This window comes from Bufo gargarizans, chromosome 3 (assembly GCF_014858855.1).
Source record: "Bufo gargarizans isolate SCDJY-AF-19 chromosome 3, ASM1485885v1, whole genome shotgun sequence".
Taxonomy (NCBI): domain Eukaryota; kingdom Metazoa; phylum Chordata; class Amphibia; order Anura; family Bufonidae; genus Bufo; species Bufo gargarizans.
Genome location: NC_058082.1, coordinates 378869254 through 378893474, shown reverse-complemented (window position 1 = coordinate 378893474; position 24221 = coordinate 378869254). Strand labels below are relative to the sequence as shown.

Genomic DNA, 24221 nt, shown 5'->3' with positions numbered 1-24221 from the left:
TAGTGAAATTCTGCCTCCTGCTAAGATGTTCCATATCAGCTGGTGGTACTGGTTGTTGTGGTGTGCTGACAAAGCTTTTCCACATTTCAGCCATGCTAACCCTGCCTTCTGAGGTGCTGGTGGTGCCCCAGCTGTGTTGGCGACCTCTTCCTTGTCCTCTGCCTTCGCCTTGTGCTTCCACTGTGCCCCCGCTGTCAGGTGGTAATGCCACCAGCAGCGCGCCTACCAGCGTGCGCTTTTATTGGCGCATCTTACGATCACGCTCCAGTGACGGATATAAGGACGGTACGTTGTCCTTGTAACGGGGATCCAGCAGCATGGCCACCCAGTAATCAGCACAAGTTAGAATGTGGGCAACTCGGCGGTCGTTGTGGAGACACTGCAGCATGTAATCGCTCATGTGTGCCAGGCTGCCCAGAGGCAAACGAAAAGCTATCCTCTGTGGGAGGTGTATCGTCTGTGTCCTCTGTATCCCCCCATCCACGCACCAGTGATGGCCATGAGCTGGTCTGGGTGCCACCCTGCTGTGAACATTGTTCCTCCTCCTCTGTCTCCTCCTCCTCATTCTCCACTTTGTCATCCTCAAGAACTTTCCCTTGGCTGAACAATTGTGTACCTTGGGTTTGTGGGTGCAGGAACCCACCCTCGAAGCCACTTGGGAATGACTGGCCAGAAACCCTACTAAATGATCCCTCTTCCTCCTCCTCCTCATGTGCTACATCCTCTTTCTTCATCGCCAGGAGTGTTTTTTCAAGGAGGCATAGAAGTGGGATAGTAACGCTGAGAACGGCATTATCAGCACTGGCCATGTTGGTGGAGTACGCGCAACAAGGAATACAGGTCTCGCATGGAGGCCCAGTCATTGGTGGTGAAGTGGTGCTGTTCCACCGAGCGACTCACCCGTAAATGCTGCAGCTGAAACTCCACTATCGCCTGCTGCTGCTCGCACAGTCTGGCCAACATGTGGAGTTTCTTGTGGGCACGTCACATATGAGGTGGTGATCGGGAAGTCGGAAGTTAAGCTGCAGTGCTGGCAGGCGAGCAGCAGCAGGGTGAGAACGCCGAAAGCACGCACAGACAGCCCGCACTTTATGCAGCCGCTCTGACATATCGGGGTCATTTTTAAGGAATCTCTGCACCACCAAATTCAGCACATGCGCCAGGCAAGGGATGTGTGTCAAACCGGGGCAGGGCTTGGGGGATGGCCCTAGGAAACCCTGCTAACAGTGTCATCAAAAAGCAGAAGAGACTGTTGCATGACTTGGGGCTCAGACTGCTTGGCTGATTTGCAAGGGGGTGAGGTGAAAGACTGATGGACATCGGCTGCAGGTGCCAACTCTGGTCTTTCAGCAGGAGACTGGGTGGGAGACAATGTGACGGAACTGAATCCACTGTCAGCAACCCAATCTACTATTGCCTGTACTTGTTCAGGCCTCACCATTGGTAGAGCCGCATTAGGCCTGACCAAATACCGCTACAGGTTCTGTCGCCTACTCGCACCTGAGGAAGGGGTTTCACTTCTGTGTGTGTAGCTGGCACAGATCAACCATGTCCTCTCCCTGCAACAGGAGCTTCACTAGCAGCACCACGACCTGGGCCACATCCCTTATTTGACGCTCTCCTCATATTTCTCGAATTTAGTATCTTGCCCTAAATGGGTGTTTAATTAATAGTAGAAAAGAACGACAGTATTTAAAGGATGTATCTCTCACGGCCTGAACCAGACTAGGCCTTAATTAAAGATTTATTTCCCCAAAATGGCTGTATTTCAAATGCCTGAATTAAACCCCTGTATGTAAAAGGGTGTATCTCACATGGCCTGAACCAGTGTAGGCCTGAATTAAATAGTTCCGTGCCCAAAATGGCTGTATTTCAATGCCTGAATCAAACCCCTGTATGTAAAGGGTGTATCTCACACGGCCTGAACCACTGTAGGCCTGAATTAAATATTGGTGCACCAAATGGCGGTATTTCAAATCTCTAAATTTAACCCAGATGTATTAAGGGTGTATCTCACAATGACATATGCAGCAAATTCTGTTATGATTCCTGTCTGCTTCTTTCTTGTGGGTCAATGAGTCATTGGCCCACAAGCAACTTAAGCAGGAAGGAATCATGTTTTCATATTGAAAAAAATGACGAATATTCTAAAAAACTAATATATAGTAATATAGGGAATATATTCGTTATTTAGAATATTCGCCTACAGTTGTACAGTTGTTTGCATACTCCTCCCCGACAAGTGTCCCCGTCACCATGGGAACGCCTGTGGGTTAGAAAATACCATCGGATCTGAGTTTTCCCTGAGATCGATAAAACTCAGATCCGATGGTATATTCTAACCCACAGGCATACCCATGGTGAGAGGGGAAGCTTGTTGGGGAGGAGTATGCCAAAGTGGAATAACAGTACAGATAAAAAAAAAATAACAGACGAATATGCTAAATAACAAATATTTTCGCTATATTGCTATAACTTAGTTTTTTAGAATATTCATCATATTCTAAAAAACTAAGTAATAGCAATATAGCGAATATTTGTAAAATACACATATAGACTGCAATTTAGCTAATATAGTGCTATGCTATTTTTTGTAATAGTGGAAATTTTTGTCAATTCTGAAGTTCAGAAGAGACAAAAAAAATTTGACTATAAAAAAAAAAGATTATAGCACTAATTAGCTAAATAGCAGTCTATATGTGTATTTTACGAATATTCGCTATATTGCTATAAATTCGTTTTTCAGAATATTCATGAAATATTGCAAAATCGAATATGGCACCTCCCGCTGATCACTAAACGCCAACTAATTAGATCAGAATAGCTCTCTAGATCAACGAGCCTCCTCCAGAAATCTAATAACCATAAGGCCCCTTTCACATGGAATAGAATTCCGAGCGGGTGCAATGTGTGAGGTGAACGCATTGCACCCGCATTGAATCCGGACCCATTCACTTCAATGAGACTGTGCACATGAGCAGTGATTTTCACGCATCATTTGTGCATTGCGTGAAAATCGCAGCAGGTTTTAGCAGGTATCTGTTTTTCACGCAACGCAGGCCCCATAGAAATTTATGGGGCTACATAAAATTCGCAAGCACCCGCAAGCAAGTGTGGATGCAGTGCAATTTTCACGCATGGTTGCTAGGAGATGATAGGGATGAAAGCAACCCCGGACCCCATTAAAGTGTATTCCCTGTATTATTTTCTCTAAAACATTATTTTCAAGTGCATGTTGTTCAGCTGAAGCTCTAAAACATTATTTGCGAGTGCCTTCAGGTGAGCTGAAGCTCTAAAACATTATTTGTGAGTGCCTTCAGGTGAGCTGAAGCTCTAAAACATTATATGAGAGTGCATGCTGTATAGCTGATGCTCTAAAATATTATATGCGAGTGCATGCTGTTCAGCTAACCCTATAAAAAAAAAATTAAGATGAGGACCTGCTGTTGAGCTGACCATTTATAAAAAAAGGGGATATATACAATCTGAATGAGGAGGAGGAGGAGGAGAAAACAAGATTCAAACATATACTCTTTTTTTGTGGTGTAAAAGGTGCATGGGAATACACTACAGTAGATTGAGTACATTATAAATGATAAATTGAAATTGCCTTTATGTTCATCATCAGCTCACCTCTCCTCTGATGGAGTTGAGAAGTCAGGGGCAATACAGGCCTTGTTCATTTTAATCTGAGTCAACCTTTCAGCATTGCCAGTTGTCAAGCAGATACGCTTATCTGTTATAATGCCGCCAGCAGCACTTAATACACGCTCAGACAAAACGCTGGCGGCAGGGCAGGCCAGCACCTCCAACTCCAAGGCGTAGAGCGCAAGTTCGTGACACGTGTCCAGCTTGGACATCCAGTAGTTGTAAGGCACTAAGGGATCATTTAGGACGCTGATACGGTCTGCTATGTATAACTTCACCATCTTCCACATCTATTCCCTCCTTGTACCACTAGGCCACGCTTCAGGGTGAGGTTGCTGGCAGGGTGTCATGAAAGTGTCCCACGCCTTGGAGAGTGTTGCCCTGCCTTTGTGGGAACTGCTGTGTGTTCCCCTTGTCTCCCTTCCTCGGTTGCCTAAGGAAGTACGGACTCTGCCGCCAGTGTTGTCAGATGGAAAATTTTGGAGCAATCTCTCAACAAGTACTTTCTGGTATTGCACTATTGTTTTACTCGTCCTCTCCACCACAGGAATTAGAGATGGGAAGTTCTCTTTATAGCAGTGTTCGAGAAGGGTGAACACCCAGTAATCCACGTTATCTAAAATGTGTATAATGCGAGGGTCACCGGAAAGGCAACCTAACACGAAGTCAGCCATGTGTGCCAGATTACCAACAGGCAAGATGTCGACATCAGGATGACTCTCCAACTCCTCCTTCTCTTCTGCCCATCCACGCTGAACAGATGGAATTAAAGTTCCATGGGTACTACCCTCTGTAGCGGAGGCAGTGATAGTTTAAGTAGACACAGCAGTGGGATGGTTACGCTGATAATAGCGTTATCGCCACTAACCATCTGTGTGGATTCATCAAAGTTTTTTAAAACCTCACAGAGGTCTGACATCAATGCCCACTCCTCGCTTGTAAATAGTGGCAGTTGATTCGAAAGGTGACGACCATGTTGCAGCTGGTACTCCGCATTTTTGCATTTTTTTTATGCGCATACTAATTAGACTAGTGAATATGTCCAATTATAGTCTATGCAGTGCATAATAAAATGAAGGAAGGAGTACGCATGTAAATCTAAATGAAATCTTGAAGCAGCACTAATTACAATACTGATGGTATTTCATCAGCAATCTGCGCATATTTTCAATAGATGGTTCCGCAAAAACGGAATGGATACGGAAGACTTATGGATGCATTTCCGTAAGTGTTCCATTTTTTTTTGCGGACCCATTGACTTGAATGCAGCCACGGAACGTGATTTGCGGGCAAAAATAGGACATGTTCTATATTTGAATAGAACGGAAAAACGGAAATGCAGAAACAGAATGCATACGGAGTACATTCTGTTATTTTTGTGGGACTATTGAAATGAATGGTTCCGTATACAGTACGTATACGGATATAAAAAAATGTTCGCGTGAACAAGCCCTAAATTAGTTTTTTTCACTCCCCCAAAAAGCAAACTTGATAAATGTGCCCCAAAGAATGTCATTTATTCTAGAGTTTTGCAACCGTTGTAGTAAAAAAAATTCTTATTTTAGACTGTCTAATTTTTTTAGGCACATTTACTAATGAAAGTGCAACTGTTTTAGAGGCATTTGCACCTCATTTGACAATTTTTTCAGTTTTAGAATAATTCCAGTGGCATGTTTTTTTTCCGTATACGGAATGCAAAAAACATTTGTGTGAACGAGACCTTATTTGGCCCCTTAATAGGTTTTTCGTTCTTGGTTTAAGGCCCCTTTCACACGGGCGAGTTTTCCGCGCGGGGGCAATGCGTGAGGTGAACACATTGCACTCGCACTGAATCCGAGCCCATTCATTTCTATGGGGCTGTGCACACCAGCAGTGATTTTCACACATCACTTTGCGTTGCGTGAAAATCGCAGCATGCTCTATACTGTGTTTTTCATGCAATGCAGGCCCCATAGAAGGAAATGGGGCTGCATGAAAATCGCAAGCATCCGCAAGCAAGTGCGCATGCGGTGCGATTTTCACACATGGTTGCTAAGATGAAAGTCTATTTACTATATTATTTTCCCTTATAACATGGTTAAAAATAAAATAAAAATTAACTCACCTCCTCCTCTTGATCGCGTAGTTGCCGATCTCTTCTTACTTCTTTAATCATGAGCTGCTGGCTAAATGACCTGTGGTGACATCGTATCACATGGTCCAATCACAAGGTCTACCACCGTGGTGATGGACCATGTGATTGGACCATGTGATGAGCTCAGTGACATCACCACAGGTCTTTTGACAGGTCCTGAAGAAAGAACAGGAGACCGGCAGCTGCGCGATCAATTGGAGGAGGTGAGTTAATTTTTTATTTTATTTTTAACCCTCAATTGACCTTCTACTAAGCATTCTTTATTAAAGAATGCTATTATTTTCCCTTATAACCATGTTATAAGGGAAAATAATTACATCTACGCAACCTTGAACCCAAACCTGAACTTCAGTGAAGAAGTTTGGATCTGGGTACCACATCCAGTTTTTTATCACGCGCGTGCAAAACGCATTGCACTCGCGCGATAAAAACTGAACAACAGAACGCAATCGCATTTAAAATTGACTGAAATTGCGTACCTACTCACGCGGTTTTGCCGCAATGCACCCGGGAAGCATCCTGAGCCAAAACATGATGCCCGTGTGAACTCAGCCTAAGTCTCACATATAGAGGTTATTTTCTTGTAAGACAGGTTCATATTCAGTTAAGACTTGTCTTAATCGTTTGTGCATGAATATATTATGCAAGTGACTGGAAAAAGGTTGCATCTCTATCTTTTTCAATGTAAAACATTGTGCAAGTTCCCCCTCAAAACAGGAAAAATAAGCCTGGTCAGGAGTAGAATAAAAATAAGACTGTTTATGATCCTAGGGGCAAATTGCAGGTCCGCAATACAGTATACAAGCACCGACCGTGTGCACACCATATGGATGCAGGCCCATTTAATTGAATGGGTCTGCAATCCAGAGGATATGGAGCAAAGTTTTATGTGAATCGACTTCGGATGAAGCATCCAAAATCGATTCGCTCATCCCTAATCATGGAAGCACTAAAGAACGCTTCCGTGACATTACGGTCCGTGTGTCCTGCAAAAAAAAATAGAACATGCTCTATTCTTTTTTTTGTTGTTGATGGGTCTGCATCTGGCAGCGCAGGCAAATGTTCATGTGCATGACCCCTAAATTAGGTGCAAAAAAAGGAGCTCCTACATAAATAGGTTAGAAAACTCTTAAATCTCAAAAAGCACAAATGCCTCCAAAATCAGTTCGCAAATAAGACAGTTTCTAAACAGGCATTCTACTTTTGAAAGCAGATCCTGGCACTATAGTATTTACTATAGTGCCAGCATAGTGTCCCTTTGTTTTGTACCAGTTTTTTGGTCTGTTTTTTTTTTTATATTGAATTTGGGGGCGTGGTTTAGTTGGCGTGTATGTTACACTGATTTATGTAAGAGTTCCTTTTTTCCCCTGGAATTTGTCACAAATTTGGTCTAATTTCTACATCTCGTCATGGGTGGCGTATAGGGATGAGCGAACCTGAACTGTATAGTTCGGGTTCGTAACGAATTTTGGGGTGTCCGTGACACGGACCCGAACCCGAACATTTTAGTAAAAGTCCGGGTTCGGGTTCGGTGTTCGTCGCTTTCTTGGCACTTTTTGAAAGGCTGCAAAGCAGCCAATCAACAAGCGTCATACTACTTGCCCCAAGAGGCCGTCACAGCCATGCCTACTATTGGCATGGCTGTGATTGGCCAGTGCAGCATGTGACCCAGCCTCTATTTAAGCTGGAGTCACGTAGCGCCGCACGTCACTCTGCTCTGATCAGTGTAGGGAGAGGTTGCAGCTGCGACGTTAGGGCGAGATTAGGCAGTGATTAACTCCTCCAAAAGACTTAATTCAGTGATCGATCTACAGCTGTGGATCATTGAACTGCTGCTATTCAACTGCTCACTGTTTTTAGGCTGCCCAGAGTGTTTTTCATTCACTTTTTTCTGGGATGATCGGTGGCCATTTTGTGTCTTGTAGTGCGCCAGCACAAGCTGCCACCAAGTCCATTTAACCATCAATAGTGTGGTTATTTTTTGGCTATATCCTACATCAGGGTCAAGCTGTCACCAAGTGCATTTAACCATCAATAGTGTGGTTATTTTTTGGCTATATACTACATATGGGGCAAGCTGTCACCAAGTGCATTTAACCCTCAATAGTGTGGTTGTTTTTTGGCTATATCCTACATATGGGGCAAGCTGTTACCAAGTGCATTTAACCATCAATAGTGTGGTTATTTTTTGGCTATATCCAACATATGGGGCAAGCTGTCACCAAGTGCATTTAACCATCAATAGTGTGGTTATTTTTTGGCTATATCCCACATCAGGGGCCAGCTGTCACCAAGTGCATTTAACCATCAATAGTGTGTTTTTTTGGGCTATATCCTACATCAGGGGCTTGGCTGCGCTTGCTATTTTATTGAGGGGTGAAACACAATTGCCAAAATAGCAGTACCCTAAATCTGGTGTTTCAGCTGTGGCCAGCCAATTGTAATACTGTCTGCTGTCTGGCACAGGATATATTTTTGTTCAGGGTTGAAATACAATTCCCAACTTAGCAATTTCCTAAATTAGTGGTTTCTGCTGAATCAGGGCTACTTTAAATCTATTCATTAAAAGGGTATATAAGATTCAAGGTGCAGATAGGGTCATTCTCAATAACTTCACACACACGCTACTGTGCATTTCCAAGTCTAATTCTGTCTGTAAACGTATACCTTTCACCCAGTGCCTAAATACTAGGCCTCAAATTTACATTTATGTAAATCTGTGGTTATTGCTGTGGCTGGTCAAGTTATTTAGCGTCTATCAAAGCACAGTTTTTGTTCTGGGTTAAAATACAATTCCCAATTTAGCAATTTCCTCATTTAGTGGTTTCTGCTGTATCAGACCTACTTTAAATCTATCCCTAAAAGGGTATATAAGATTCAAGGTGCAGATAGGGTCATTCTCAATAACTTCACACACACGCTACTGTGCATTTCCAAGTCTAATTCTGTCTGTAAACGTATACCTTTCACCCAGCGCCTAAATACTAGGCCTCAAATTTACATTCATCTAAATCTGTGGTTATTGCTGTGGCTGGTCAAGTTATTTAGTGTCCGTCAAAGCACAGTTTTTGTTCTGGGTTGAAATACAATTCCCAATTTAGCAATTTCCTAATTTAGTGGTTTCTGCTGTATCAGACCTACTTTAAATCTATCCCTAAAAGGGTATATAAGATTCAAGGTGCAGATAGGGTCATTCTCAATAACTTCACACACACGCTACTGTGCATTTCCAAGTCTAATTCTGTCTGTAAACGTATACCTTTCACCCAGCGCCTAAATACTAGGCCTCAAATTTACATTCATCTAAATCTGTGGTTATTGCTGTGGCTGGTCAAGTTATTTAGTGTCCGTCAAAGCACAGTTTTTGTTCTGGGTTGAAATAAAATTCCCAATTTAGCAATTTCCTCATTTAGTGGTTTCTGCTGTATCAGACCTACTTTAAATCTATCCCTAAAAGGGTATATAAGATTCAAGGTGCAGATAGGGTCATTCTCAATAACTTCACACACACGCTACTGTGCATTTCCAAGTCTAATTCTGTCTGTAAACGTATGCCTTTCACCCAGCGCCTAAATACTAGGCCTCAAATTTACATTCATCTAAATCTGTGGTTATTGCTGTGGCTGGTCAAGTTATTTAGTGTCCGTCAAAGCACAGTTTTTGTTCTGGGTTGAAATAAAATTCCCAATTTAGCAATTTCCTCATTTAGTGGTTTCTGCTGTATCAGACCTACTTTAAATCTATCCCTAAAAGGGTATATAAGATTCAAGGTGCAGATAGGGTCATTCTCAATAACTTCACACACACGCTACTGTGCATTTCCAAGTCTAATTCTGTCTGTAAACGTATGCCTTTCACCCAGCGCCTAAATACTAGGCCTCAAATTTACATTCATCTAAATCTGTGGTTATTGCTGTGGCTGGTCAAGTTATTTAGTGTCCGTCAAAGCACAGTTTTTGTTCTGGGTTGAAATACAATTCCCAATTTTGCAATTTCCTAAATTAGTGGTTTCTGCTGTATCAGACCTACTTTAAATCTATCCCTAAAAGGGTATATAAGAGTCAAGGTGCAGATAGGGTCATTCTCAATAACTTCACACACACGCTACTGTGCAATTCCAAGTCTACTATACAAATCGTGAATAAAAACTGAATGCAATGATGTGGAGGTGCCAACTTATAATATTTTATTCAGAATAGAACATAAATCACGGATCAAAAGTTTAAACTGAGAAAATGTACTATTTTAAGGGAAAAATATGTTGAATCAGAATTTCATGGTGTCAACAAATCCCCAAAAAGTTGGGACAAGGCCATTTTCATCACTGTGTGGCATCTCCCCTTCTTCTTACAACACTCAACAGACGTCTGGGGACCGAGGAGACCAGTTTCTCAAGTTTAGAAATAGGAATGCTCTCCCATTCTTGTCTAATACAGGCCTCTAACTGTTCAATCGTCTTGGGCCTTCTTTGTTGCACCTTCCTCTTTATGATGCGCCAAATGTTCTCTATAGGTGAAAGATCTGGACTGCAGACTGGCCATTTCAGTACTCGGATCCTTCTCCTACGCAGCCATGATGTTGTGATTGATGCAGAATGTGGTCTGGCATTATCTTGTTGAAAAATGCAGGGTCTTCCCTGAAAGAGATGACGTCTGGATGGGAGCATATGTTGTTCTTGAACCTGAATATATTTTTCTGCATTGATGGTGCCTTCCCAGACATGCAAGCTGCCCATGCCACACGCACTCATGCAATCCCATACCATCAGAGATGCAGGCTTCTGAACTGAGCGTTGATAACAACTTGGGTTGTCCTTGTCCTCTTTGGTCCGGATGACATGGCGTCCCAGATTTCCAAAAAGAACTTCGAATCGTGACTCGTCTGACTCGTCTTCCATTTTGCCACACTCCATTTTAAATGATCCCTGGCCCAGTGAAAACACCTGAGCTTGTGGATTTTGCTTAGAAATGGCTTCTTCTTTGCACTGTAGAGTTTCAGCTGGCAACGGCGGATTGCACGGTGGATTGTGTTCACTGACAATGGTTTCTGGAAGTATTCCTGAGCCCATTCTGTGATTTCCTTTACAGTAGCATTCCTGTTTGTGGTGCAGTGTCGTTTAAGGGCCCGGAGATCACGGGCATTCAGTATGGTTTTACGGCCTTGACCCTTACGCACAGAGATTGTTCCAGATTCTCTGAATCTTCGGATGATGTTATGCACAGTTGATGATGATAGATGCAAAGTCATTGTGGGAATTGGTGATCCTCTACCCATCTTGGCTTCTGAGAGACACTGCCACTCTGAGAAGCTCTTTTTATACCCAATCATGTTGCCAATTGACCTAATTAGTGTTAATTTCGTCTTCCAGCTCTTCGTTATTCTCAAATTTACTTTTTCCAGCCTCTTATTGCTACTTGTCCCAACTTTTTGGGGATTTGTTGACACCGTGAACATTTGAATTAACATATTTTTCCTTCAAAATGATACATTTACTCGGATTAAACGTTTGATCTGTCATCTACGTTCTATTACAAATAAAATATTGACATTTACCATCTCCACATCATTGCATTCAGTTTTTATTCACAATTTGTTTAGTGTCCCAACTTTTTTGGAATCCGGTTTGTAAGATTCTTCAAATACATAAATGTAAGGTCAGAACGTGTATGGCCCCTAAATGATAGTAACAGTGTGTTGTTTACTGGGAATCAAGAGAAGGCAAAGCTCCTAAATGTTTTTTTTAGCTCTGTATATACAAAAGAAGAGACGGCATCTCATGAGGGTGGTGCCACTAGTATAAATACCTCAAATAACATGCTTAACTGGTTGACTGAAGATAAAGTCCTTAATATGCTAAAAAAGTGAACAAGGCTCCAGGTCCAGATGGATTACACTCTAGAGTTCTAAAGGAGCTCAGTTCAGTTATTGCTTTGCCTCTGTTCATAATATTTGCAGATTCTTCAACGACAAGCATTGTACCAAGAGACTGCCGCATAATTATAAAAGGGTTCTAGGTCTTCCCCAGGAAAGTATAGACCAGAAAGTTTAACATCCATAGTGGAAAAAATGTTTGAGGGCCTTCTACGGGACTACATACAGGATTATGTAACTGTCAATATTAATTTAATAAGTGATAGCCAAAAGCTGTCAAACTAAACTGATTTGTAAGAAGCCTGGACAGAGGGAAGGCTGTCAATATTGTGTTTTTGGACTTTGCAAATGCATTTGATACTGTCCCACATGGATGACTAACGGGGAAATTGAGGTCTATTGATTTAAAAAATATAATTTGTAATTGGATTGAAAATTGGCTTCATGATCATATCCAAAGAGTTGTGGTCAATCATTCCTACCCTGAATGGCCCCTGGTTTTAAGTGCTGTGCCCCAAGGTTCTGTGCTGGCTCCGCTATTATTTATCTTATTCATAAATGACATAGAGGATGGGATTAATAGTGCTGTTTCTATTTTTGCAAATGCAAACTTACTCCACTTGGCAAATGAGGTTCAATATAGATAAATGTAAAGTTATGCACTTGAGGACTAATAATCTGCAAGCAGCATATGTCCTGGGGGGAGTAAAACTGAGAGATTCACTTGTTGAGAAGGATCTGGATGTACTAGTAGATCACAGACTAAATAACAGCATGCAATGCCAGTCAGCTGCATCTAAGGCCAACAGAACTTTGTCTTGAATTAAAAGAGCTATGGACTCGGGGAGTAGGGATGGGGAGGGAGGGATGTAATATTATCACTATACAAAGCATTAATGCGGCCTCAACTGGAAAACATAGTTCAGTTCTGGGCACCCGTCCATAAAAAGGATTCCCTGAACTTAGAAAAAGTACAGAGGAGAGCAACAAAACTTATAAAGGAAGATCTTAGTTATGAGCAAAGATTAAATGAACTGAAATTGTTTAGCCTTAAAAAAAGATGTCTAAGGGGGTACATGATTAACCTGTACAAATATATAAACGGATCATACAAAAAATATCAAGGGAAGCTATTCTGTATTAAAGCTCCTCAAAAAAACAGGGTCACTCCCTACGCCAGGAAAAAAAGAAAGATTCAGTCATAAGAGACGACAAGTAAAAAAGAAAGATATTGAATCACCAGTCCGCAAAAATTCTGCTGCAGGTCCGAGGAGTGTTGTGGGGTCGATCACACTTTCATGGAATTTAGATATAGGGTTCGGACCGCGCGTATCATAAATAGACGGTATACAAACAGTTTCTTTCTCCTCCTTTTAGAAAGGTACCGAGGTCTGCAGATGTCCTATTTACGGATATCCTGCAACTTATAAAAATTGTAATAGTGTAAATCCGTATGGTTGTGCTGCCCTGCTATGCGTAGATTGCACTTACACGGCACTTCATCAACAAAAGGCGTATCAAAGGTATCCTTTTTAGCTCTGTAGACGGTATACAAACAGTTTCTTTCTCCTCCTTTTAGAAAGGTACCGAGGTCTGCAGATGTCCTATTTACGGATATCCTGCAACTTATAAAAATTGTAATAGTGTAAATCCGTATGGTTGTGCTGCCCTGCTATGCGTAGATTGCACTTACACGGCACTTCATCAACAAAAGGCGTATCAAAGGTATCCTCCGCAGCTAGTTTGATTCTTCGCAGCGAAGGTCCACGTTTACACGCCAGCACACAGAGTTCAACCACTGACTTAATTCCAGCACATACCAGATGAGTCTGCTAATATTCCCAACTTATTTTGATTTAAAAATTTCTGTGGATACAAGTGGCTCCTTACCATAGTGAAGCTCCGATAACTATTTTAAAAAGTTTATTCAGTACATACTTACAAACATGCACTTTAAAATCGCAATAAAATCTCAGCGTCTTTTGCTTTGCCCGACCTAGGTTTCGCTCCTTGAGCTTGTGCCCCCAACGAAGCTCAAGGAGCGAAACCTGGGTCGGGCAAAGCAAAAGACGCTGGGATTTTATTGCGATTTTCAAACTAGCTGCGGAGGATACCTTTGATACGCCTGTTGTTGGTGAAGTGCAGTGTAAGTACAATCTACGCATAGCAGGGCAGCACAACCATACGGATTTACACTATTACAATTTTTATAAGTTGCAGGATATCCGTAAATAGGACGTCTGCAGACCTCGGTACCTTTCTAAAAGGAGGAGAAAGAAACTGTTTGTATACCGTCTATTTATGATACGCGCGGTCCGAACCCTATATCTAAATAAGAGACGACAAGCATTCTTTAAAGTAACGTCTGTGAATCTCTGGAATAGCCTGCCACAGGAGCTGGTCACAGCAAATACAGTAGATGGCTTCAAAAAAGGTTTAGATTACTTTTTATTTCAAAATAACATTGAGGCTTATGACAATGTATAGAAATAGTGTTCTACACACCCTTTCCCTTTGGCCCAACCCCTTTTTACAAGGAAGATGGACATTGATCGAGGGATTTTTTCCGTGGATCAATATAGCAGGATTACAGGTTGGACTTGATGGACTTTTGTCCTTTTCCAACTTTAACAATTATGTTAGATATGGAGCAGTGCTGATTGGAAGCACTACGAAGCGCTTCAGTAGAATTTTGTTCCGTGCCTTCATGTTCTATTTTTTTCAGTGTGGGACATTTTTATAGATTGTGGACCCACTGAATTAGTCTGCATCCGCAAACGACATGCACTTTGCCGGTACCTGTGCATTGCAGAGTGCTATTTGTGGTCCGCAGCACGGGTACAGGACAATTACGCCCGTGTGCATGACCCCTTACCCAGTGTTTTACCATTTTATTTGTACAGGTGACATTTATTTTTCCTTGCCATGAGCATAACTTTACATTTGTCAGTATTAAACCTCATCTGCCAATTCTCTTGCCAAGTCTCCACCATAGCCAGATCCATTTGTAGTAGTATACTGTCTTCTGTGTTAATTACTTTATACAGTTTAAGTGTCATCTGCAAAAAATTATATTTTACTGTGCAAGCCTTCTACAAGATAATAAATATATTGGAGAATAGGGCCCAATACTGACCCCCGTGGTACCTTTTCTATCACTGAGCCAGGTACTTACCCACATACAGACATTTTCTCCCAGTCCCAGTCTCATTTGATATACTAATCTTTTATGTGGGACAGTATCAAATGCTTTGGAGAAGTGAAAGATATACATTATCACATCCATTGGTTTACCGCAGTCACGTCTAGAACTTCCTCATAGAAACTGATTAAATTAGTTTGACATGGCCAATCCCTCATGAAGTCATGCTGATACAACATTATTCACTTATTGAGATATTCCAGGATAGCGTCTCTTAAAAAACCTTCAAACAGTTTACCCACAACAAATGTTAAATTTACAGGCCTGTAGTTTCAAAGCTCTGTTTTTTACCTCTTTTTGAACATTGGCACCACATTTGCAAAGCGCTAATCCTGTGGAATACCTGCTGCCAATATAGAATACTTAAATATCAGAAATGAAGGTCTGTCTATAACATTACTTAATTATTTTAGGATACGGGATTGTATGCCATCTGAACCTGGTGATTTGTATATTTTAATGTTACTGCACTTCCTCCTAGATCAAACAGGAAACTTTTATGGTTCACTACTTTAACCCCTTTCCCTCATTGGCACGTACATGTATGAGAGAGAATGTGGTCTTTTGCTGCATCCTCATGTACATGTATGTGTTCTGATCGATTACTGACAGCAAGGCCCCTGCAGTATCCGCCAGAATCACTGTATCCGTCCCTTCACATGCCACGGTCAGGCACCTGCCTGCCAGCTATGGAAGCCCAGGAGATACAGCCTAGGTCTGCTAGGCAACTGTCAGAATCTTACATTGTAGAACTCTGACAATTCAATGCAGCACAATACAGCATTAACTGTAGTGCATTGAAACTGGGATATGGAATGCCCAGTCAAATCGGTTGCAATCAAGAAAACCTCTCTGCAGAGTGTGTAAAGTTTAGTGCAAGACCATAAAATATGCATTAGTGTACCCCTGTTTCCACAACCCCTCCAACATAGGTATGATGAGTTAGGAAACATGTGACAATCTGTCTGGGGTATAGTACCAACGTAGTGTGGTTTTCATGATGTATTCATAATGTGTAGTGCATTTGAGAAGTTTGGCAGATATACATAGGGCTGTCGTCGATTGGACATTCGAGAAAGATTTGTTCAATTCTGACTCCCATGAGAGGAAAGGTGAAGATTTAGCAAAAGTCACTTTGTTACCCAACATGATGTAAATGGGTCTGAAAGGTAAGTTGTTTAACCTGGGAGTTGACCACATTTCCAGGAGGGAACGATTTATATTAACAGGCGCCCGGAGCTCTGTTTGGAGCCCCAAACTAGGGGACTAGTCCCAAACTAGGGGACTAAACCTTGCTTGTCTGTGGGATTCAAATTGGTTAATAAGGTTTCCCCATGTGCCAGGTGATGCGGTCAACCTAAGAATCAAAGACCCAGACACTTTGCTGTTTAAAGGATTCTCTGCCAGCCAACACATGTAGAGTACATTTTATTAGTTGTACATTGTAGATCTACACACCCCCCTTTAGCCATCAATTTTAAAAATGCCCAATCACACGTATTTATTAAAGCAACCAATCAGGAGCATAATGGTATGGAAAAATACATGTAGACACACACAGACATGACTCATATCTGCAAAAGTCCCTGTATATATTTCATAATGTCAGATGCAAGAAGGTGTTTGTTTTGTTCTCTTGATTCTCTTAGGACAGGCATCCTCAAACTGCGGCCCTCCAGCTGTTGCAAAACTACAACTCCCAGCATGCTCGAACAGCTTACAGGTATCAGCCTACAGCAGGGCATTGTGGGAGTTGTAGTTTTACAACAGCTGGGGCGCCGCAGTTTGAGGATGCCTGTCTTAGGATGTTAGACAAACTATATTTCTCAATCATAGATGTTATATCAGCCAGACATTTAGGCATAAAACCCAAAAATGGAGATTATTTAAGTACAATTAGTACAATTAGCACCATTCATGTTTATTAACCACTTAATTTCTTTCACATGGACTTAGTACTAACCAATATACCTGATAGAACAACAGATATGAAGGTTGTGGGACAGCTTCCAAAAAGCACAATTGGACCGGCTAAGAGAGGCCATTAGCCTCACTAACCGGGACAACCTCCACGGGAATAAGATTTATTTTTAAAGACAAAGAAAAGAGGAACAAGAACAAAATCTATGTCAATAAATAGAAATGTATGGATGACAAAAATAAATCAAAATTTAAATTAAGGAAGATAGTAAGGGTTATTCAATTTAGAAAAAAGGTGTCTGAGGGGAGTTCTAATAACTACGTATAAATATATCAGAGGTCAGTACAGAGATGTCTCCCGTCATCTATTTATACCCAGGACTATGACAAGGGGACATCCTCTATTTCTAAAGGAAAGAAGATTTCTAGCAAAATAAAGAACAGGATTCTTTACTATAAGAGAAGTGGAACTCTGTGCCCGTGGCGTAGTGATGGTGAACACACTAAAAGAGTTCAAGAGAGGCCTGTTTGTATTTCTGGAGTGTAAAAATATTAAAGGTTATAGTTATTAGAATTCTCTAGAAGGGTCATTGATCCAGGGAGTAAGTCTGATTGCCTGTTGGGAGTCAGGAATTAATTTTTTCCCCTAATATGAGGAAAATTTGCTTCCTCCTCATGGGGTATTTAGCCATCCTCTGGATCAACAAGTTGAACTGGATGAACGTATGTCTCCTTTCAGCCTTCTGAACTAGTGGCGTTAGGGATGGGTGAATAGACTTCGGCACCTTGGAACCAAACCCGAGTTCAGGAAATGTTTTTTTACAGTACAAATTAATTTATGAATTTATTGCACGAAGTCTCGCAAGACTTTGCGAAGCAATAACTTCAGCTCATCGGAGCCAATACATTCTAATACTGTACGGAGCTCCACCTTTAATTTTTTACTGCTCCTTTGGAAAATGAAAGGTAAAATCTGATTGGTTGCTATGGGGAACTAAGCCAGTTCTACTTTACACTAGTTTGATAAATGACCCCTTATGTTACTTTATGCTACAGTGCCTGTACAAGCAGTGTAAAGCAGTAAATGATTTCATCAAGCACCAGACCAGGGAGCATATGTTGTTTTGAAGTAGAGCAATAGCAGCTCATCACAAATGCCTGTAATGTACTCAGGCCCTTCGAAAGGGCCAGATTTGTCTGTATGGACAACTTTGGCATGAACAATGTAAACACCCTGTTACTTATCTTAGAGCAACTGCTCACACTGATGCAATAAGGGAAGGTGGGAAAGAACAACTTGCACATCTTGACATCCATTAGCTGTTGGGGATCCACAGGGAGAAAGTCCCCTAGTTGCTGCAGCTGTTGTATCTGCAACAGCTGCCGCATCCTTCCATCTCTGGTACTATAAGCAAGCAAGCAGCAGGAGCCTCAACAGCCAGTTCAATATCATTACCATAAAGGAATTTCAAATTTGCTGTGGTAGGCTGACACAAATAGGCAGGCTGGCACTATCCTGTGTGTATAAATAGGGGCAAGAATTTGCCCTTTTTAAAGCACAATTTTTAAACACTTGGTGCCAAAACGCCACTTTCAAGGTGTGTTCTTAAACATCTGTCCTCAATAAGGGACACTTTTTGGAAGTTTTTTTTTATGCAAAAGTGTATTTAAAATTATTTCCTATTGCTGTCTTTGTGTTCAAGATCTTAAAATGGTGGAGGAGGAAGAGAAAAAAAAAGAAAAGATAATGACAAGATATAAAAAGCTGAAAACGGAAATGAGTCGATGTGCATTCCATGTCCTTATGTCAGCATGTCCTATTATTGTCCGCATTACAGAGAAAGATAGGACTGTTCTATTATGGGCCAGCTATTCTGTTCCACAAAATGCGGAATACACACAACCAGTATCTGTGTTTTGCGGATCCAAAAACAACAGTTGTCTGCATAAGCCCTTCACCTGATCTTTGCACGTCTGTAATCCTTGGAGATCAGGTGTGATCAGCGATGCCAGTTAGTAAGGGAATAGCGTGGTTTTGTTTCAGTAAAGGACTTATTTCCAGTTTGACGTTCCATTTTGACATAAAGGTGCATTTTCTTGTTATCAAATTACTCATGTATTTATTTATTTACCTACAGGAGATCTGCTTCATTAACATCATGCCAGAGCCGTAAGTATACATTCAGCATAGATACTGAGAAGTAAAATTGACACCTGTTTTACATTATTTTGTAGATATTGTAGATCAAATTGCTCATCTATGAATGATAAAGAAATTGGTCTGTATATAATAGAGACAGGTGTGTATCCTTTCTTAGAGAGGCTAAATGGACTTAAGTTACTGAAGTCCTTTCCCTTTATGGTTTTTATGAACCAGTCAATGCCTCATTTCACAATTACAGTATTTTGATGAGAAAATGACCTATGGTTGAAGCTGTTTGCTACAAGTCATCCTTGTATACAAATGGTAAGGTGTTAGTATAAACCAGCAGGGATTCCCATACAAGAAAAAAATGAAAAAAGGGGGCAAAATCCTCTAAAAATAATACTAATATTTTTTAACATATAATCATCATATTCCTTATGACTTTACAATTAAAACAGCATGAATTTTATGGAACATGGAACATCAGCTACTGTACAGAATATGACACTCTAGAAAGAGTTCCTTCTTTTTCCAATCCTATTGTGAAAGTACTTTTGATAACTCACCTTCTTCCTTCACCTACCCATATGGATCCTCCTGGATTTTTTTTTAGAGGTCTGTGGTCTGAATGATATACTTAATGGGTATAGTTTCAACTCTGCATTCACTTTGTGTTCTGGTTTGGAATCAGGGTAACAAACTGAGCTATTTGGGAATTTGAGAAAAGGTTGTAATTGATAGTATACAAGAAGAAAATGATTGTTTTACCACCAGGAGAAAAACAGTGACAATGCAGTTACATGACAAGAATCTGCATGACTAATCAGATGCTAAATAGTTGCAAGTCCAATTTATGTATGAGATAGCTAAGATGATAGGCTATAAAATGATGGTAGTCTCACATTCAAAGATGTAGTGGGTGGTGAGTACAATAAAGTACTTTCTGCACAGTGCCTTAATATTAATTCAAGACAAATATCCAGGCTCAGATGCTGGGCCTGCAACATTGCTTTTGTGTGCCAGCTGTATTATACAATTGGTAAGCAGCTCTTGCTGCTGGGATTGAAGATAACTCTGATCCTGGAAGTCTGATGCTTCAGATGCAGCTTTCAATCTAATTGACATTGGCCCCAAGATAAAAATGTTTAGACAAAGGGAAGGAGCTCCCTCTTTCCGCTAATTGGCACACCATAAATGCAATTGGGTGTGGGTAGTTGGCTATGGCAGCTGGGGGTCGTCTAAAGGCACACAGGTATGCCATGTCCCGGCTGCTATTACATTCTGCCACTCTTATGAAAATAAACAATTAAACATTTTTTCCCAATAAAATGTTGGTTTAGCTCAAAATCTTTCATTTTCACAAAGTGGAATAGGAGAAGAAGCACCCAAAATGTGTTATGCATTTTCTCCTAAATATCACAACAACTCATATTTGGTTGTAAACTGCTGTATATGGCATGGCTCAGAAGGGAAGAAGTGCCATTTAGCTCTTCGTTTTTGGATGCCATATTATATAGAACCTAAAGTATCCATACAAGTAGGGATACCCAAAAGTGACCACGTTTTGGAAACTACACCGCTCAAGGAACTTATCTAGTGGAGTAGTAAGTGTTTTGATACCACTTGTGTTCTACAGAAAATGTTCATTGGATGGTGAAAAATAATAATTTGTCACCATGGTATTTTAGTGCCCAATATGTTGCTGCAATCTTGCACCACTGTGAAGAGTAGGCTCTCTAATTATTGTGCAGTGTTTTGTGACTTTAGAGATCCTAAACGGTTGGCAGGAAATACAAGGTTAAGGAGTGAAGTAGCAGGAACCGCATTTGAAATCTGATTTGGTGACTTACATACCGTAGTATTGGCTGACAATTAGAGAGCAGGAAATTTAAAATTAAAAAATGTAACTTCGATGAAATTTCCCCAAAACTTTAATTTGATCCAAATTTATCGCATTAAAAATAGCTATTTCTCGGCTGCAGAGAACCTGCATATTGGTGTACAACACTGTGCATTGCAGAAACATGCATAGGTAGTCTGCTATGGTAGTGAATCAGTGTGACAGGCAGTTGACAGGCATCACTCTTAGAATCACTTCACTTATTTAGTCAGTTACAGGGCTAAAACCAACCAAATAACTCAAGTGTGAACTTATCCTTACAGGTCAATGTTAGGATATAAAGAACCATGCAGTGGCCAAGATTTTTTATACTGTCTGCTATTCCACATAGATTTCTGCAGAACCTGTTCTGTTACACGCTGATACAAGTACTGACCCCATGACAAAGTTGAGAGGGTGTCAGCAGTAAGTTTGTGTTGACGTTACTGTTTATTTTGCCCATCTTCTGATCTGTCATAAAAACAATCCCCAAAAAACGAATCTGTCTTTTGAGCATCCACCTTCACATGGTCAGCCTTTGGTCAGTAATCCACCAGCATTGCAAAAAAGAAAAAAATTGGAATGTTTGCATGTCTTCTGTGTTTTGTACCCACTCCTGCTTTTGGCTTCCAAATCATGAGCATATCTGGATGCAAAATAGTGACCGTGTGAAACAGGCCTTACGAATGCTCCAAAGAAAGGATCCGTTGCATTTATAATTTTTCCGTCCTTCTGACAAATCAGAAGTAGGGTAAAATAAATGGTGATGTCAACAAGGCCAAACAGTGACACAGTGGCCCAGTGGTGAGGTGGCAACCACATGAGGAGTCACTGTGGCCCAGTTACACTATGGAGAGGTGGAAACTGCATGAGGAGTTAATACAGTGGCCCAGTAACAGTATGGGGAGGGTGGCAGCCACAAAAGTAGTCTACACAGTGGCCCAGTCACAGAGTGGTGAGGTGGCAACTGCATGAGGAGACGACACAGGGGCCCAGTCACAGAGTGGTGAGGTGGCAACTGCATGAGGAGTCAACACAGTGGCCCATTTACAGTATGGGGAGAGTGGCAACCACATTAGGAGTCAACACAGTGACCCAGTGAAAGATTTATGAGGTAGCAACCACATGAGTAGTCAACACAGTGGCCCAGTCAAAGAGTGGAGAATGGTAACCACATGAGGAGTCAACATAGTGGTCAGTCACACAGTAGGGAGAGTGGTAACTGCATGAGGAGTCAACATATAGTGGTCACATGAAAACCAATTGCCGTAGGCTATAATTAGAGATGAGTACATTTTTCAAAAACTCGTTTTGCCGGTTCGCTGAATTTCGTGGGAAAAATTTGGTTTGATACGAATTAATTTGCGGCAAATCGTGTTAAAAAAACTTCTATTTCCTGGCTGGGGAGAACCTTTATAGTGGTGTAGAACACTGTGCCTTGCAGTAGCACATATAGGGAGTCTGCTTTGGTAGTTAAAAAATACTGTGAGTCCGTATGACATGCAGATGACAGGCATCACTCTTAGAATCACTGCACACGTCGCTTATTTGGGCAGTCACGGGGGGTATGAACTCAGCCTTACAGGTCGATGTTAGCGCCAGGTATAAGAACCATGCAGAGGCCCAAGATCCTACTGTAGCATGAAAGAGCGCACTCCTTTTACACCGTCGTCAGCTTATTCCATATAGATGTCTACGAAACCTGTTCTATTTAAATCTTAAACAAGTAGAGCCCCCCGACAGAGTGGCGAGGGTGTCAGCAGTAAGTTTGTGTTGACGTCCCTGATAATTTTGCCCTTCCTCTGATCCAACAGAACAATAACCCCCAAAAAACGGATCCTGTCTGTTGAGCATCCTCCTTCACTCGGTCAGCATTTGGTTATTAATCCTTCAGTATTGCTAATGCCAAAAAAGCTGGAGTGAATCCAAAACAGAGATAACACGTGAACAAAATATTTGCAAGTCTTCTGTGTGTTGTACCCACTACTGCTTTTGGCTACAAAATCATAAGCCAATTCTGATGGGACCATACAGGCCTTACAGCTGTTACACAGAGAGGATCCGTTGTGTGTCTCATTTTACCTTCCTTCTGACATATCAGAAGAAGGGTCAAATAAATGATGATGTCAGCCAAGCCAAAAAGGCTAAATAGTGGCCCAGTCATGAAGTGGGGAGGGTGGGAACAGCATGAGAAGTCCACAGAGTGGCCCTATGACATAGTGGTGAGGTGAATGTCGTCATGCCACTCTGTGGCCTCTTCATACTGCTGCCACCTCCACAATCTCTCGTTGTTGTGCTACTCTGTGGCCTCCTCATGCTGCTGACGCCTCCACACTTTGTCTTCCTGCCACTCTGGTCTGGAGGTGTCAGCAGCATGAGGGATTTTGGAAGTGGGGGTGTCTGCAGTGACTTGTGACATCTGTCCAATACCTTCTGTGTGTCAGGGCCAGAGATAGGAAAGATCTAAGTGAAAACTAGTATTTTTTTTTCCCCATCATTTTCAATACTTTTTATATAGAGGGTGTCTGCAATGACTTGGGACATCTGTCCAATACCTTCTATGTGTCAGGGCCACATATAGGAAAAATTTAAGTGAACTCTATTTTCCTTTTTCCATACTGTTACGTACTTTTTCCATATACTGTGCTTGCTGTGAACTTGTGTGTCAAGCATGCATATAACATTTAATATGAAGAAGGCGAGCAGTAAGGGACGGGGAAGTGGCCGTGAAACTAATGGTTCATGCAGAGGCCCTGGCCCTGGGCGCGTTGAAACTGTGCCTGCTGCCAGAGCACAAGAAAAACAATCATCCACGATACCTAGCTTTATGTCCCAGTTTGCAGCGAGTCGCAGGACAAAACTCTTGAAGTCAGACCAGTGCGATCAGGTGGTCGGTTGGATTGCAGCAGATAATGCTTCCTGCAGCAGATAATGCTTCTTAAGCACCACACTGTCTTCCACCAAGTCCAGTCTCAGTAGCAAAGCGTCTGGTCAACAGAATCCTCACCCTGATTCTCCTTCCTCCCACCATAGGAGAGTCTGGCCAAACAAGTCATCCCACACTCGGAAATTCCAAAGACCTCTTTACATCGCCGTTACTTGATTTGGCACTCTCGCCAAGCACGCTTTGAGAGGGACATGAGACCTTGTGCCCTGATTCCCAACCTCTTGATCATCCACAGTCACAAGAACATGATGGTGGGGAAAGGCAATTAGTGTTTAATGAGGTGGATAATGATGAGACACAGTTGCCAATGAGTCAACCGCAAATACTGTCTCAAGAGGTTGATGAAGAGGATGAGACACAGTTGTCAATCACTGAGGTTGCGGTTAGGTCAACAAAATAAGAAGATGATCAGAGTGAGGAAGTGGAAGAGGAGGTGGTGGACGATGAGGTCACTGATCCAACCAGGTAAGGTGG

At 41.6% G+C, this 24221-nt stretch overlaps 1 protein-coding gene across 2 annotated transcripts in view; it reads left to right on the top strand.

Moving 5' to 3' along the window:
- Nucleotides 1-24221, top strand: part of TNNI1 (troponin I1, slow skeletal type) — a 326051-nt gene that overhangs the window by 44020 nt on the left and 257810 nt on the right. The window contains exons 1-2 of one of the 2 annotated variants that reach the window (XM_044288186.1): nucleotides 18630-18769; nucleotides 18914-18945. In XM_044288186.1, the coding sequence (XP_044144121.1) occupies nucleotides 18662-18769; nucleotides 18914-18945 (140 nt within the window). In that variant the 5' untranslated portion in view covers nucleotides 18630-18661. Of the gene's footprint in view, nucleotides 1-18629; nucleotides 18770-18913; nucleotides 18946-24221 lie in introns of those variants that run through there. The other variant, XM_044288187.1, reaches the window with a different exon arrangement.